Consider the following 17756-nt stretch of genomic DNA (forward strand, 5'->3'; position numbering starts at 1 on the left):
GTTTATGTAAATAGTTTCTTACCTTTCACTGTAACAAAGAAAAATCCCAAGTCAAACCCAATATTGACACAAAGCACAGATGTTCAATTGTTTTACAGTCTTGGTGCTTAGAAGCCTAATGTGGCAGCTTTTAGGGTGAAAAGAAAGGGTACACAAGGACTAAGTCAAAAACCCTTTTTAAAACAGGTTGTTAACCATGCTTGATTTCAATACAGGCATACAGTTGTACCAAAACACCATGTACAATTGCACAGATTAATAAAGGATACGTGTATTAGAGCAAGCTCTTCTACTCAAGAAGCAAATTAAGAAAAATACGTCTTTATAAATCATAGGAAAAGGAGGATCAGAGACGACCACCTATGTATAACTAATGCCAATGTAAAGGTTGAGTACAACAGACTGGAGAAGAATTCCTATAAAATGGAGCACACTCCTGTTCCTTATCTGTACACAGAGATGAAGTCTAGGTCACTTCTGCAAAATGTAGTTTCTGGGTTTTTATTTCATTTTTTTTACTAGTTAAAGATTAGTAACATGCTGACACATGCAGTCTCTCACCTTTTTCAGATATGCTTCCAGACAATTTCCAGAAGCATGGTTAGTAAAGTTTTGAGAGAAAGGGACAAATGTTAAGGAACACGCAAGCAAACTGCCAAGTAACAACACTTCATTATGTTCAGCCTTGCAGTACCACGCAGATATTCCTCAAACCAAAAGTGGCGTATCTCAATGCAGACAAACCACTAAGTGCTATGAACTCACACCTTTCAGCCTGTTGTCTGCATAAAACAACTGGTCTAGCGCCTGCAAAGCAAGGTTGCCTACTTGTAGCTCAATAATTTACAAGGTAATCTCAACTTTCTGTTATAGGCTGGTCAGTATATAGTCCTTACAGCTACAGAGATGCATCGGAGCACAAATTAATACCGAATTAGAAACCACTTATACAAAACGCAGCTTCAAGAATATTTGGTCTGTCTAGTGATACTGGAGCAAAAATCATGGCTTCCTCTAAGGGTCTAAACACGACTGCTCAGCACTCAGCACGAGTATTAACTATAACTCAAAAAGAATCTGAAAGAAGTGCACTCCAGCAGCTGAAGTAGTTTCTAATTTGAATTCAGGTTGCTGAACTGCCACTGCTTTTAATGTGAGAATTCACAGCAAATAAAACCATTCTGTGAAAATCATGGAGTTTTGAAGAAAGGGTAAAAGAAAGGAGAGCTGCACATGTAGACACAAAGGAGCATACAAAGGCATACATACTCTAAACAAAAAATATTCTTCCCCTTTTCCTGCCTTGCCTCTTGCTTACTGAGGGCTTGTTAGTATCAGCATTCAAACAAGACTGAAGTACGTCTGAGGCGCACAGACTTTCTTCAGCTCAGAGTGGAACATTACTTCCTGCCTTACAGTTGATTTTACAATTAGCCCTGTCTTTTTTTTTATTCAACAGCTTTCAGACAGCTTTGTGGCTGAAGTCCACAAATCTTCTTTCACAGCTGGGATGCTATTTAATAATCCCTTTTTCCAGATTTTCATCCATTGCGTTGGAGTAGAAACAGTGACTGAATTTTACTTATTTCTGCTACTGTTTAAAGGTCAGCTTCATGTTAAGAAATTCCCAGGATTCATGGAACTTGCTTCTGCTCTTCAGAGGGTTGGGTTTTTTTTTTTTTTGGCAACGCTAGGAAAAACAATTTAAGTATTCCAATGCTTTTGATTGTCTCGAAAGAATTTAAAGAGTTTGAGGAGCAGGATCTACTAACTTAATATCAAGACACTATATGTAAATTAGAAGCTTTGTTTGTATTGCACAGGAAGCTTATTGTTAGGTAGTACTTTGATAGATACCGTTAACTTGCTGAAATGTAGAAATTTGGGATCTCAGTCACTGTTTGCTCCAGCAATCAACTGAAAGGCTAAGACACGTCTTCAATGAGCACAATGTAAACGAAGTACAGTAGCAACCAAAATGCAAGGGTGTAGCCAGACATGAGCAACTAGTCTGCAGTTAGGGTTGAAGTACCATGCCAACTTCCTTTGTGCCTGAACTAATGCTACATAATTCAGAAATAAAAATACCAGTCGAAGTCGTCAGTGCTTTCCTTACTGGAAGAATTACAATTCCCATTCTGTAGTTATCACCATCTCTGTCTGCTTCACACATAAAACCATTAGTATTTCCCCTCATCTGCTGCCCTGTCAAGCAATGAAAGGAGAACTGCTGTGCAGGATACCTTCAAGCAGTTCTTTTTCACAGTGTTCACTTACTGCGGTGGATTGTGTACGTACCTGTACACTCAGGGACCAAAGGGAACGAAAATACTTTAAAAACCAAGCAAACAAAAACAACCAAAAAAAACTCAGTTTCTTTTACTCATTGCATTCCTTTCCACAGGAGAGACAACAAAATACTCCTTACCCAAAATTGCTAGCACTTCTGACAGAGATAAAACAGTGGTATTGCAGAAATGTGAAATTTCTGGATGCCTACAAAAACTGGGACAGGCAAAGAGGAACAGCTCCTCTGTGTGTGTGTTTGCGAATGAAATAAACAACTCTTCCGTAATCATACTGTTTCTTCCTGAAGGACGCTGGCTGTATGAGTTTTCAACTTGTAACCATACTTGGTTTTTATATTTAACCGATGTTCTGAAAAAAAGTCATAGAACTTTTGCTTTTTCTTCACTCTCAATTTACACACACAGAATGCATATGTAAACTGCAGGTACAGTTAGGAACTTCATTAAACAGAGCTACATTTTGAGAGGCTAGGTTTTGTCACCTCAACACCTAGAGACAGCCAAAAAAGCCACATGGTAGACTTTATTTGCTCCCAGAAAATGTACAGGTCTGCAGATATTCAACATTCAGGGTACTGTGAAATATATCTTCAGGCTCCACTTAAATGAACTAGCACTTTCTCTGAAACGTATCCCCAAAGAAAGACAATTCCTGTCGCAGCATCTTGTAAATTTGAGGCGCAATGCTTTCCGCAATTGCTGAAAAAACAGAACCAAAAAAATCCCCAACACATTCTCATCTTCTTCCTCGAAAACACTTAAGACCTTTCTTATCTACAACCAGTTCCCTTTTAGTCAGACACTTTGTAGACCATCTGCTTACTCTTTCAACTCCGTATTAATTTTTATTATTTTTCACGTTTATTTATCATCTGTTCAACCTACCACTTGACCTCACTATCACTGAGAGAAATCACACAGTCTTCACCACCTTAGCAGAGGTTTAAGGTGAAACAATTATAAAACCATTAAGAAATAAGAAGGGCCTACTCATGCTACCCTTAGTTAAATGACACCCAACACAAGAAAATTATCAGCTGTGCCCTTTGGGTCTTACCCCATTACCATTTCAGATGAGGAAAAGCTTCCCTCTGGCTTTAGCAGGAGCCATAAATACACACTCTAAATCCTGCTACGCTATTTGAGGTCATGAAGTAAACCAACCACCCCTTTTGTAAATCTAGAAGCAAAAATCAACAGCAAGCTTCACTGTCTTGTTTTTGCATCCAGCCAGACCTGACAGCAACGTTGTTAAGTGAATCATTCTCCAACATTTAAAATGACACAAAATGACAAAATCTTGCAAAGGTACTTCCTCACTGTCATAACAAACCCATTTTCCTGTAAATAAGAACTGCATACATGTTTGCAAACAACGGCACAACCTCCGACTGCAACCTCAAAAGGGAAGCAAATACCTTTTTGAGAAAGCAAGCTTATTACAGAGGATTACATTCACCGTTACTCTTAAAGAAACAGTAAAACTGATGAACAGTAAATAGAATGTAATTAGAAAATAACATTTATGATTTTTTTTTATGCCCCTGAAGCAAATATGAGAGAGAACATCACAAACGCCCCCAGCGAAAATACACCCGCGTTCTGTAGCGCGACATCAGGACTGAAAACTACCAGTGCTTAAGTTCTAACAAAAATTCTGAAAAGCCATCCCTGCATGTAGATAGCCCAAAATCTTGATGAATCCTTCAGGCCCATCTTTTGCTCCACAAGGGAAATGCGGACACAAGAAACAAATGAACAAAAGGAATAAAACAAAGGAGCACAGAGCCTTGATGAAGGCACGTGACCACTGATTTCCTACTGTTGGCTGCTGTCAGCCTCGTACTCTGTGTTTTCTCTTTTCTCAATGCTGAACAGTTTTCTCTCAAAACAAACAAAAACAACCAGTCAACTAACCAACCAACCAACACAAAAAAAGTAAACAAAAGAAACAAAAACAAACACACAAATAACCACAATTATTTTAAAGACAACTTCCACTTACCAAAGATTATTGAGCACTGACTCTAACATATACATCATGAATCATCTTGTTTTCGTGGTATGAGAACCATATGGCATAAAAAAGACTTCTACCCTAATTTCTGCTTCTATAAGATAAAAAATTACCTTTGAGGACCAGACTTGCACGAACTTTTGTGCAAAGAAGCATAAGTTTCATCACAATGTACATCTGCTGACTTAAAATGCAGGCAGAGCAAGTTTACACATAAACACAGATCAACCCTGCAGGAAGTGCCCACATGTAATTACACTGACACATAAAAAAAACCTGACATAACGCTGTCACTCAGCAAACATTCACCAGAAACAACGAACTTGTCCTCCTAATTCCAAATCCAGTGCAGAAAGATGGATAATGACCCGGCTTACTTTGCAGTTTGAGGAAATCATGTATGAGGACTGTTACAGAGACTGCCACATGAACCACGTGAATATCAACTGATGACATCTAAATTAAGAAACAAGCCAGTAACTGCACAGTCCATCCACCCTCTCCCCAACCCCCAAAACTCTCGTTCCATAGATCAGATCAGCTTCACTACATGAAAGCAGCCGAGATTAGTCACGTTTTATTTATCTTCACAACTCTTTACAATTTAGGCGACAAACTTGTGTTACTGGACCATTCAAATTGCAAAACTAACATCCTTGGAACCAAACCTCCCAAAACATACACTTGTTGATGAACCATTCTTTATAGCCAGATGATCGAGGTTTTATTTGGAAAATAAATATAATTCCAGCTGTAGCACTTTACAGTGAGCATGTCAACAAAATACCACTTCTCGATTGCATGCGCTGGTTTTGTGGGATAGCTCTTCTGACAGTTCAAAGCACATCATTTCTTAAAACTATATTTGGTAGTCAAGGCAGACACGATATCCCTGTAAGGAGTATCTGAGTCAGATTTGGTCCTCGGAATGCAACACAGTCGGCGAAAGGTCGGAGAACGGAGCAACAGGTTGTGTGAGAGTCCCATGAAGCTTGAGGACAACCAGTACAACGCCATGGACTGCAACAAGACAAACACCAAGTTCAGCCTCCCTAGGTGTAATTTAGGCAGCTCTTCACAAGCCGCAACCACATTCCTAGTTATAAGGAAAATAAGGAACCTACACTAAATACGCTCCACTCCGTAATGACAGCTTCCGTCTCAAATATGTAATTTTCTACTCTCAACTATTCTGGGAGAAAAATGTCATCTATACTGAAGTTTGACAACGGTTCATAAATTAATTCATGCTAAACATGCTTAAACACCTATGTTCAGACTAAATAAACCTGATGAGACAACTATATGCACTGTTTTATATAGCACTGCAAAAGCATTCCAAGTAAAACACTGGATAAAAATGAGAACTGTTTTAACAAGGATGTGGAAAATTTCCCAACCTACAAAAATAAGGTGTTCTCTTCTTACAGGAAGCAAATATGTACATACCAAAGCTTCAGCTATATCTCCTTATATAAACACTAGCTCTCATTTCTGAAATCACAAAGAGGATGCTAGCCCTCTAAATTTCTTTCCAAACCCTTGTTTGAGAAAATCACGTTTAGAAACAATAACTCTGCGGATTCTTCCTCCGAGAACAAAAATAGCCCTGTGTGTTAACAATGCAAGCACACAGACAATAAGGAACAATGCAACGGAGACAATTAAATACAGATTCTTTTTTTTACGACAGAAACTATTCTATATACATTTAAATTATAAGAGATCTATTAAACAGACCAGGCATTTGGGCCACTCTTAAAGTGCTCTGAATATATGAAATGGGGCCACAAGTCACAGGTGAAAGGACACAGCATTAAGACCCCATACATACCGAGGGCACTGTTGCAGCAACAGGGATCATTATTACTGACAACACTCTAAAGAAATTTGTAGCAAGCTTCTGGAACCTGGAAGCTTCCAGTTTTTGCGAAGCAAAGATCTAAAGGGAAGAACGGAGAAGCCCAGTTAGAAAAGTAAGTTCTTCTTGAAACAACTAAAATGAGAAAAAAAACCAACAGCGGAGTTTCCTGTAACCCTGTTTTCCTGTTCACACATTATTTTTATTTTCTAATTATCCATTTCAATTAGCATACTAGTAAAATCTTTCCTTTGTTTCATGTCTGACATTATTAGTCCTCTGTAGCAAGAAATTGTATCAGGCACCCTTCTAAACAATATGTTTTAAAAAGCTACTACGGGCATCCAAAATTACTAACAGCTAGTCCCACGCACAGCCCTCCCACAAGGGGCTACCAAGAGGAAGAAGAAACAGTGGCTGGACAACCAGAAGAAAACAGGATCCAGTCCACAGTCACTGATGACTTTTATTCTCCTAAGACAGTCTTGGTCCACGTGTCACAGACGACAATGAAGAAGTAATGAAATCCAGATGATTAAGAGTTTGACAAAGGCAAAGATTAATAAAAACTTTCCCATTAAAAAAAATTGTGGGCAATTAAGACTATTATTTAAAATGTGTTTGTTTACTCATCTCCCCAACTATCTTCCAAAGTTCTGGATTTTACAATATATTAAGAACAAATAATATTGTTAAATTTGACCACAAAGCACCAACAAAGTATTTCTGGGATGCATTTTCACGCTTAGAAAGCAAGGAGCTCATTAGAGGATCCTTTTAAGAGTAACTGCAGGGTTGAGACTAAAGTTTATTAAGACTCAAGTAAAACAAAGTTTCTCAGAAACGTCACGTTAGAATTAATCACCCCCAAACAAGAGAGAGACACACACACACACACACACAGAATCGTTAGGCTATTCTTCAGTTCTGATCAATGCGCTTAGAGCAGCCATAATCTCAACGACATCACTGTGTTTCATAAACGAGTAACACTGTCTCAGAATTCTACACTAAATTCTCCTTTTGGAACTGTCCTGTTTATTTCACCAACATACCTCCACTATCAGCAAATTCAAGAGTCCAAGTGAAACTGGCATAATCCATGTAGAATCTGGTGCTGTGAGGTCTGTAAACCACAGTGTTCCACCTGTCGAAAACTGTTCTTGAACTGAAACAACAGTGTAAAGAAGACATAGAATTAAGGATGATTTTCTACATCAAGTTAGTCAGAATTGTGCCAAGTATTGGACTGAAATCATCCACGTTTCTAGGAGCATCTTATCTACACAATAAATGTTATTAAAAGACTTTTCTTTTACATGAAAGACCACGTTGAGGATTCTGCTATCAACACAAAGAAAAAATGGTGGAACATGCAAGTGAGATGCAGGCCGGCTTGTGACAGCCACTGATTCAGGCCAGCCAGTGATCAAAATCAGGTGGATCTGAACAACCTTTTCACAAGCCAAAAGGAGAACACGCAGTGCAGGAACCTACAGTGACGATTTGTGGATCTGAAGTAATTACATTTTGCTTAGCATCACTTGCTGTCTTTACTTTTTTAGAATACCAAATCATAACCTGTCCCCTAAAATATCAGAATTGTTACTTAAAAATCCCAAATATTCATCTTGTATTTATTTTTTTACATGAAACTTCATACAGAAGAAACAAATACAATTAACAGGGAACATACTGTTGCATGGGTAGCATTACTTTCTAAATATACATATGTTGTTTGCAGAAAAATCCACAGATTTTTTTCTACTAAAAAAGACTTTTAGTTTGTTTTTTTTTAGTCTACTAAAAACACTTTTTTCTACTGTCTTCAGTAGACCACAACAGCATTAAATGTCTGTACGACCTAACAAAATGTTTCACACTGTTCCCAGAGCTCAGATCCTAATACTGCTTTTAAACAGGCATCCCAGAGCTCACAACTCCATTATAAATACTGAGAGCCTATAAGCTGAAATCAGTCAAGTGTTTACACTGATCTGGATCCTGTGATCACCAGCTGACCAGAGAAAAGCAAAGGTGTGGCCCAGAAGCAAGCTCCTTGATTAAACAAACTGTGGCCTACTCTAGCACAACACATACATAGTACCTAATAAAAACCTTTGAAATCATTTTTATTAGATATTTACCTATGTTTATGCTACGCTACGTTTAAAAAACTTAACAGAAGTGTAGCTTATACATCAGACTTGGGAGACCGTGTTCTTTAACTAAACAAGTACCTGTATAAACAGAAACTAAATGAAAAATGATTGTTTTGAGTGTATTTATTCAAATGGATCACCTTCTGAGTCCAAGGCACCAATGCTGCAGTTGCGCAAGGCAAGGGACACACAGAGCCACATTGGAACCTGTACCCACACCAATAAAGTGGCTTTGAATGGATGGCAGTTGTCTCGAATATACAGTTCTGTAATAATCCTCCGCAGGTTCTTCTTAAAATGGAACCTTTTTAGAAAAGACAGAAAACAATACAAAACAAACAAACAAAACATATTACAATACACATTACAGAATAACTTCACAAATTCTAAAGTACCAATTCAACAGGTTGTGCATATCAATTTGACTTAGGTGCAAATCCGGAAAAATTGAAGGTCTTTTAACTTAAAACATGCTTCCTTATCTCTCTCCTTTGCCAGCCCCCTTCCTCTCAACTCATAGCCCCACTCATATCAGCAACTTTTCACATCATTGTTAGCTGCTAGCAGTAACTTGTCCAATACCTTGTGGCCATTTTTGCCTGATCAAGGCTATGGCTTTCCCAACACAGAGATCACTGGCCAGTTAAGCAGCCTTCAGTAGCCCAGCTAACATCCACTGCTACTGCATGGGCTACAGGGCTACACTCAGGACCAGAACCATTTAAAGCTTTCATGCTTTAAATTCCTAGCAATGTTCTGATGCTTTAGATAGCTAAGGGAACTGTTGTCATAAAGACACAAATGCCTAGATTTGGCCCTGAAATCATAAACCTATCAGAAACTCAGAGCTTCAAAACTGTTACACTGCCTGTTAAGATATATCCAACACAAACAAGTCATAAAAGCATTAACAAAATCTAAGTCTTCAGCAAAAGCAGTCTGTTAGCAGGATCTCCCATCTGGAATTAATTTGTAAAGCAATCATCATCTTACCTGGCAACCTTTTCAGACCAACCCAGTTGCTTTCCACGAACAGAAACTTCATTGCGAAGCTGCTCAGCTAGTTTTTTAATCTCAGGCTGCAAATTTTCCAACTAGCTAAAGAAAAGGAAACAGTGTTTATGAACAGACAAACAGTTAAATGTAACAAGCATATAAAAAGTTAAACTGCAGCACTTTTGAGTTAGTCACTGAAGAACTGTCTAAGAAACCACTTGTCTCTACCAGCCAGACCTTCCCCATCATTATCTCCTAGGAAGGGCTTTAAAGTAAAAGAGCAGAGATTAGGTTAGGTGTTGGGAAGAAATACTTTACTCAGAGGGTGGGTGAGGCGCTGGCACAGGCTGCCAGGAAGGGATGCAGGTGCCCCGTCCCTGGAGGCGCTGAGGGCCGGGCAGGATGGGGCCCTGGGCAGCCCGATCCACAGCAGGGGGTTGGAACCGTGAGGGCTTTAAGGTCCCTTCCAACCCAAACCACGCTGCGATTACGTGACTCTACGAATAAATAGCTCAACAACCCCACATAACACTCGAGCTCTGGGCAGCAGTGATCCACCACCCATAAACCCCGACGACCTAGCAAAGAGCGAGCACAGAAACGCATAAAGGCGCAGAGGCCGTTACACAGCGAGTCGCTGCCGGCGCGGCCGCGCCGCCCCCTCAGTGCGCGGACCCACCTTGGCCAGGAGGCGGCCCTGGTGCGCGGCCAGCGGCAAGGTGACGGCGCTGCGGAGCAGGGCGCCGCCACACACAATGGCGGCCCACCACGGGAGCCCCGCGGCCGCCTGCAGTGCCACCAGCCCATCTTCCGCCCAGTGCACGGGGACTGACTGCGCCAGCCACTCGTACCAGCCGCCGGGACTCCCGCTCGGCGCCAGAGACCCCGCCGCGACCGTCAACCGAGCGACGGCCGCGCCGCCCAGCTGCCAGCTCGAGCCGCTCTGCCTCAGGGGCCGCGCGAGCCGCCACATGCCTCACGGTCACGGCACGCGCAGCTCTCGCCGCGCAGGAGGGCGCTTCCCGCCCTTGCGCATGCGCCAGAGGAAGGACGTAGGCAGCGCGCTTAGCCGCCGCCATGTTGGGTGCGGGCAGGAGGAAGGGCGGATGGCTGCGTGAGGGCTGACCCTACCTCACTGCTGGAAATTGCACTGGGTGGAGAAGTGCACCAACTTACCTCTTTCCGTTAGTTAATAGTGGTTTTGTTCTTTAAAAAAAAAAAAAAGACCTGCCAGGTCTCAAAAGAGTATGTTCCTTTTTTTATTGGTCAAATAAAATGCAGTACAGTTGAAATATAAAAAAAATGTATCTGAAAGAAAATGCTCCTAGTACAGACTTCCACAGACCCCAGGATTTTGTTGAGCAAGCCCCCTGCCACAGATGTAGCATCGAGCCTGAGCTCCGCTGGCCAACAGTTGGATTTTTCAAGTCAACAAAATAACATGTTAAGAAACCACATCCTAAAACTCTGTTCTTTTGACCCATGGAATACACTGCTGTAATAAATGGCGAGTGGTATTGGTCAGAAGGATTATTTCAGAATAAGAACACAAAGAATCCTAGTTAGCACTGAAGCAGTAAACATAAGATTCTAAGGGAGGACTTGAGGTCACACAGAAGAGCTGAATGGCACTATTCTTCACTTCACCAGTGATAAGGTGCTAAAATGGAACTGCAACCATCTTTCATAGCAATTCTTCAGTTTGGTATCTATTTTGATACAACCTCTTATTTAGACAATGTGTGTCAGGTAATTAGCTGGAAAAATGAACTTGCTTAGTACATCACATAAGGGCACATATAGGGACATCAGTACATGCAAAACTTGTGTTGTTTTTTTTTTTTTTCTTCTCAGAAACAGCAGAATTTTTAAAAGGCAGCAGGTTTCTTTGGAAAAGTATTTTTCTTCCCTCTGGCTAATTAAGAATTACCGTAACAAATACAAAATAACACTTCAAAAATTCCTGCCTTAAAAGCAGGCCATATAACTAAGTCGATGTTTCTTCCAAGCAGCCGAATCCAAGTGACACAGAGCAAGAAAAAGAACAAGCTTCCATTCAGCCATCACCCACATAGAATAACTACTAACAGATCATGGTGGACCACGCCATCTTGCACAAAACCACATTCAACTTGTAAATGTACTTTAAGCCACACATACACAAACTGTACGGGGATTTGACTCAAGCTTTGCATATCACTGCTGACTGAGCCTTGCCGTACAGGACCCAAGAATTTGTTTCCCGGTACTGGTGTTCATTCCATGACTGTAAGTGAAGAAGGTGACAGTTACTGAAGGTGACAGTAAGGAATTATTCATTGGACTTCTCAAGACAAACCTTAACTGGTCAACAATCCAATTCAGAACAAGACACTATACTACAACAAAGCAACTTATTCTGAAATAAGCCTTCACTTGGAGCCAGTTTTCATCAGTGAAGCTCTACTGTAATAGCAAGTTAATATTCTTGCTCTTGAATAACACATACAGAGTATGCATCTCTTGAAATGACTTTTGCAGGCAAAGGAAGGAACTGGAGGAACAGAAACTTTGAGAACACTCAAGGAACAGAAGAGACCTAGCTGCATCAACCCAACGATAAGTTTTCAATAGATGCTGCAGTGCGACACATTTATCTCCTTTACTGGGCAGCTCTTAATGTGCCAAACATCTGTTTTCTCAAGCACTTTAGTTTGAAAAGCTTTCCACATAAGAAAATTAACTCTTAGTATCTGGTTACAACTGATGTACACCTTCTCAAAAAAATCCAACACACATTTGGAAGAAGCCCTCTGATAATGCCCAGTTTTTATACTGTACTTAAATTACACAAGTAGAAAAGTTATGCTTATTAATAGTTTAATGTATGAAGGAAACATCCAGATTTCTGAATATGAAGGTACATATCTCACATTAATTTAAGTCTACATAAAGTAGAGCCTCTATACTGACATATTGAAATTTACTTTCTGCTTAGCCATTTGTTATGTAAACAATTGTACATTTATTTGCCATTCTAAAACTTCAGGATCAAGTTTACATAATTTTGCTAAATTTCTGTGTTTGCTCAGAAGCAGTTTACAGTACTAAAACCAACCAGCCAAAGAACAGCTTCAACAGAAAGTTATGTCAAAAAAAAAAAGAAAAAGGAAAGAATAAAGGCTAACTAAGTTGAAACGTATGATGGTGGGGAATGGGCAGTCACAATGTTCACAGAAAAAGGTCAGTTAGTAAGTTCTTCTGCAAAAAGCCTACACACTTCAGTCAAGCACATCAGTAGAATGATCTGGGAGCACATAAACTGTTTCTGCCATTTTTATTTTCCTCTGGAAAAAGGAATCTCAAGTCTAGCATGTTGATCCCACTCAGCCAAGTTGGTTCATATGCACACTGTTCATGTGAGGTGTCCAAGTTCCAGTCCACACCTGAAAGAGATAGTTTAACTTAGTATCATGTATCAAGTGTTTCAACTCAAAGTATTTCAGAAATCAAAACTACACTGCAACGCTTATTTTCCACTGCACTGAATTCCAACATCAGAAAACACAGCGATCAGTCATCAATAAGCTACACTGATTTACTTTCATCACGTGCTCTTGCTGCTGCAGTTCAGATCTAAAGGCTATCTTTCCTCTTTACCTCATAAAAGTTCAGAAGAGTGAGAAATTGACTCTGATGCCTTCAACTGTTTTCTCCCAATACATACCAATAAACTAAACTTCAGGAAAATTCAAGTGTAACAAAGTAGAGCCACTTCTTGAGGACAAACGGTTGGCTGTGTGTTTTTGCTCTTGTGTCTGTCAGTATGACAGAAACCAGTGTATAATTAAGAACAAACATGGAATTTAGTTTAAAAGCTACCAGTGATAAGGTCTTGCCTACAACACAAAGAAGATTATCTACAGTAACTAATCAGGTGCCTACTCCAACTGAATAGACTCAGCTGGAATCAAACATCCTAATTCTCAAGTACACTTCTTTAAACTGCATTAACTTACTGATGCTGTTTTTTTTTTTTATATTGAGTGTCAGTTTATACTCATTTTTGAAGACTGATGTTTACAAGTTGTCTTTATGTCCATACTGTGGGAAGAGGTAGAAAGAAATAAGCAAAAAAAAAAACCTTAAGAAACAAGCAAAAAGGAAAAGCAGTTTTTCTACCAGCTAGGATTTTATCTTCACTGCATGGTTTCTTAAGCTAGAACAAAACTGCAAACGTAAGAACAAGAAACATTACCGTCTGAGGCCCGTTATTTTCTGTGGAATTTGAAACCATCTTTATTAGCGAGTTCCAAGATGGGTCAGCAGCATGAGGCCCATTAAATATTGGGCCCCCAGTACCATCTGTGATGGGGGCTACTGGAGGAATCATTGCATTCCCATACACAGAGAAAGGCATACCCTTAAGAGGGAGGAAAAAAACAAGCATCAGTATGTATTCACAAACACTACTCCTATTAAACATACATTGTAACAAAAGGGGACTCAACATTAAAGACATTCTGTCCTGAAGTAGTAAAAAACAGCCTGAATTTAGGAATAATCTTTCTATGCACATATTTATTACAACATGGGCATAAGATATTTTGCTTGCTCTAGGCTTCTGCAATACTGCTCACAGATGCTGAACTGCACAGCAAGCAGTATCTCATGTTCTCTGCCAGACACACAGATGTAGAAAAATCAAGCGGTACAGCACAGATCAAGTACAAGAGGGTTATTACCCCGACTTTTGGGAAGTCCATGTATCCTGCAGGAACGGGCTGATGGAATGTACCAGAAGGCGTTATGATTCCCGTACTGTCTCTTTCCATGGCTTGGTGTGAAAACACACCTGGATCAGACATGGGCCTGTGGATCATGTGGCTCCCCATTCCACTGTGACACCAGTCCACTTTATCTAACAACAGACCAACATGGAAACAACATTACACTTAGCACCCACTAATAATGTTTACCAGTATCAACATTTGTACACCATAACATTTATAGAAGTGACATTTGCTCAGTTTACAGTTCTCATGCATCCATCTGCATAGAACTTCATTCTAACTTAGAGCATAGAATGTTATTATCATTCGCTGACACTTTTTTCCCCACGAACTGAGAAGTTCTTACAACAAGCAAAAGCATAGAATGACCACCCATACAAGTCTGCTTATGTTCTAACCACATGAATTCATAAGGGGCAACTTAGTACTCTTAGTACATATATGTCAGTCATCCAACAAGTCTGTATATTTCAAAATCATAGAAATATTTCTGAAAGTATCCTAATTCTCAGTAAGAGTCAATTCCATTCTAAGCTAAAAACCAAATGCTGAAGTAAGCCTACAAAATAAAAATAAAGCAATACTACAAAAGCAAAGCAAAGAGACAAGGGGAGACCATTGCAATTAAGAGGATCCAAGGAAAAATGTTCAATCCCTGAAGTCTTACTGATGGCTAGCATATCACTACAGAAATGAGGCAAACATTAGAGAAATTAAAAAAAAGCTTTGGATATGCCCTATTTTGCACTTAGGGAAAAAATGAGAGGAATGTTCACTGTCAGCCTACCAAAACCCTAAGAGATGTTTTCACCGCTCAGTGGAACAGGTTGTTCAGAGTTTTTCATCCTTAGAGGTTTCCAAGATGAGACCAAATAAAGCCCTGAGTAACCCAGTATGATCTCACAGCGAATCCAGTTTAGTGCAGATGTCTGAGATTACTTCCAGAGGTTGCATCCAACATGGTCTTTATAACTCCTTTCCCCTCATTTGGGATGAGGGGAAAAAAAAAAATCCAACAACTTCAAAAAAAGCCAAAAAAACCAAAACAGTCTCATAAATTGCATCTAAGAGTTCTATTTGCTGAGAAAACCTCAGTCTCAACCGTAATGTGAATTTTGAATAAATTCTGAAACATTGAATTCTATAAGCCTGCAGTAGGGTCTAGAGACTTATGTCAGTAAAAGGCAAATGGTGTGATGGGACAAAATAATGAATGCACATTTTCATCTTCCCCTCCTCCTCAATCAGCTGAATCCTCAAATCAGCTCACCCCTGTATAACACAGTCTTACCTCCTTTGCTACGTCTGTTTGAGTAAAAAGCCTTCACAGCCAAGGTGTTTCAAAACAGAAAGATTTACTACTGTGACCTTGATAAAACAATTAAGTGGACTGTACAGCAAATACAAGTCCTTGCTCCAACTTCCTTAGAAAAAGAGCCTCTCTGAGACACACTTCTGCATCATCTTTCAGCTCCAAAGGAAACGTAGGAAAAGACAGTATTGATATAAACTGGAAACACATGGATTTCTGTTAACACTACATACCTTGATTGCCACCTATACCTTCGAAGGACCAGATACCACTATGTCCCACTGGAGCAGCTAAGTTGCTCCCAATAACAGATGGAGTAGAAGTTCCAGTTTGCCTAATACGTGCAGATCGTTCAGTCCCAATTGGAACAGGAACTTTTCTGTCCTGAGAAACATTACTGGATTTTTCTGATCCCAAGGACACTGCTGAGGGGGTGGGAGACTGTGTTCTTACTCCAGAAGACACTGATTGAGCAGGGGATTCTACAAAAAAGCAACAAACATTTAATTAACAACAGCCAGACCCTTGCCCCCATCACTACACACCTACCCCTTAATGTTGAAGTATACACCGAAAATGCAAATGGCAGCTTATTAGTGCTATGTTCATACAGCAGATACTTCAACATAATTTTAACAGTTTTACCAACATATCACAGAAACATTCATCATGCATTTAGTTTTAAATAGAACAAGTACTATCCTGTCCTATTAGCCCTGTCAGCTAGCAGACATGCACTGCAACAGACTGTTCAAAATTTAAACTATTATTGTGCATCAGCAACAGAGGATTTAAGGATTATATTCAAAAGCATAACTGCAATTTACCATGTTTTTGTTTGGTTTTTTGATCTTGAGATGCTCTGGTTTTGTTTTATTATTTACCACTAAAACAGATTAACTTGTTCCCTGAATAGGTCAGCATTCAATAGGATTCTTTTTCTGCCCAAAAAACTGCTGCATAGGCAGTAGTAGAAGGTACCAGAACTTGCCGTAAACAGCCTCCCTTGAAACACATTATACAGTTTTGTTTTAACAACAAAAAAAATACCAGTTTATCTGCAGAAATGGCTTTAGTAAAATACCATTACAGAATTTACACTACTCACACTTAGAATAATACCCTCACAAGAATATCACATACAGTAGCAGCCCAGGGTTAGCGGCAACAAGAGTAAGTAAATCCAATAGCATGACAAAATCACAGCCATTAAAAAAGCCTTCCTAAAATAGAAGTATTAATAGGCAGTAGTAATTGGTAGTACAAGGCTGCCTTTTTTTGTTTTGTTTAAATACAATAGCTTCTCAACTACTTCCTGCTGACTAGAACTCACCATTTGATGCTGATGAACATGGAGGCAATAAACTAAGTGGGGAAAAATGCTGTCTGTTAAAATTAGCAGCTGCAGGTGCTCCACCAAGAGGTGCCCCAGGTGCATAAATCTGACCTCCCGAAAGGTTTGAGGCAAAGTTACCCAGGTGTGTAGATGAAGGTGTTACAGGAGCATAGGGTGAATCCATACTGACAATACCTAAGAGAGAAATTGGCAGAAGCAACTCCCATTATTGCCAGATGAAAAAGATCTCCCATTTAAGGGAAAAAGGAAAACTTACATCCAATCAGTCACAATTTTCTCGTATTATTTTCAAGATAATTGGAAGTCTTAAGCTCCATGCTTCGCAAGTCTTGACAATATGCAACAATTACGTAGTAGATAAATCACAAATTATTCATGTTATCATACAGACACCTTAAATGGAAATAAATTAAGGAACAGAACACATGTTCTGATATAGAGGACATCAGAAACATAACTGATCATTTTACTGCAACTTAAATTTTGTAGGTTTAGAAACTAAGATTTTATAGAGGGGAAAGTTGAAATAATACTAAAAATTTGAAAGTTTATCATACACATTTTATCTTGTATATACCCATACTATTGTTTTTTAGCATCTTTTATATACATCAAGACTGAAGTGTTGTTTTTCAAAATCAGGGACACGTTTTCACTTACAAAAGTAAGACAAAATGACCAAGCAGCAGCAATTCTCCAAGAGCCCTCTCTAGCTGAGGTATCCGGATTACAGACATTATCTAACCGTTAATATTATCCTCAAAGAAGAAATGGAAAATTAATCTAAAATTTTATGATTCAAAAAACATTAAGAAAGCTTAATGCTCAACTGCTGCGGTACCTTGATCTTTTTCTTACTTAAAGCTATTTTAAAATTATTTTTAGTCATAGTTAGAAAAAGTCATTCACTAGTAACTGACAGAAGAATAAAATGGTTCAGCATCTGCCTCCTTTGCACCATCCTTTATGA

The 17756-nt window shown here is 39.4% G+C and overlaps 2 protein-coding genes across 9 annotated transcripts in view; both read right to left on the reverse strand.

Moving 5' to 3' along the window:
- Positions 1643-10528, reverse strand: LOC110398958 (mitochondrial inner membrane protein COX18). Its single transcript, XM_021397060.1, has 6 exons — positions 10025-10528; positions 9343-9443; positions 8490-8653; positions 7243-7355; positions 6161-6268; positions 1643-5346 (listed from the first exon to the last, which is right to left on the reverse strand). The coding sequence occupies exons 1-6, from the start codon at positions 10316-10318 to the stop codon at positions 5173-5175; spliced, it is 954 nt and encodes a 317-aa protein (XP_021252735.1). The 5' UTR covers positions 10319-10528; the 3' UTR covers positions 1643-5172.
- ANKRD17 (ankyrin repeat domain 17) overlaps positions 11970-17756 on the reverse strand; it is an 80864-nt gene continuing 75077 nt past the window's right edge. For 6 of the 8 annotated variants that reach the window (XM_021397054.1, XM_021397055.1, XM_021397057.1 and 3 more), the window contains exons 30-34: positions 16763-16960; positions 15663-15911; positions 14070-14245; positions 13583-13747; positions 11970-12770 (exon numbers count right to left, since the gene is read on the reverse strand). In XM_021397054.1, coding sequence (XP_021252729.1) covers positions 12711-12770; positions 13583-13747; positions 14070-14245; positions 15663-15911; positions 16763-16960 — 848 coding nt within the window. In that variant the 3' untranslated portion in view covers positions 11970-12710. The remainder of the gene's footprint in view (positions 12771-13582; positions 13748-14069; positions 14246-15662; positions 15912-16762; positions 16961-17756) is intronic. The other 2 variants (XM_021397059.1, XM_021397058.1) reach the window with 1 other exon arrangement.

This window comes from Numida meleagris, chromosome 4, assembly GCF_002078875.1.
Source record: "Numida meleagris isolate 19003 breed g44 Domestic line chromosome 4, NumMel1.0, whole genome shotgun sequence".
Lineage (NCBI taxonomy): Eukaryota > Metazoa > Chordata > Aves > Galliformes > Numididae > Numida > Numida meleagris.

Excerpts from the sequence above, each read along its gene's own strand:
- LOC110398958 (XM_021397060.1), bottom strand. The coding sequence starts at position 10,318 with ATGTGGCGGCTCGCGCGGCCCCTGAGGCAGAGCGGCTCGAGCTGGCAG. Across the intron at positions 7,356-8,489 it reads TGGTGCCTTGGACTCAGAAG|TTCAAGAACAGTTTTCGACA; the intron begins GTGATCCATTTG and ends CTGTTGTTTCAG. Across the intron at positions 6,269-7,242 it reads TGAATTTGCTGATAGTGGAG|ATCTTTGCTTCGCAAAAACT; the intron begins GTATGTTGGTGA and ends TCTTCCCTTTAG.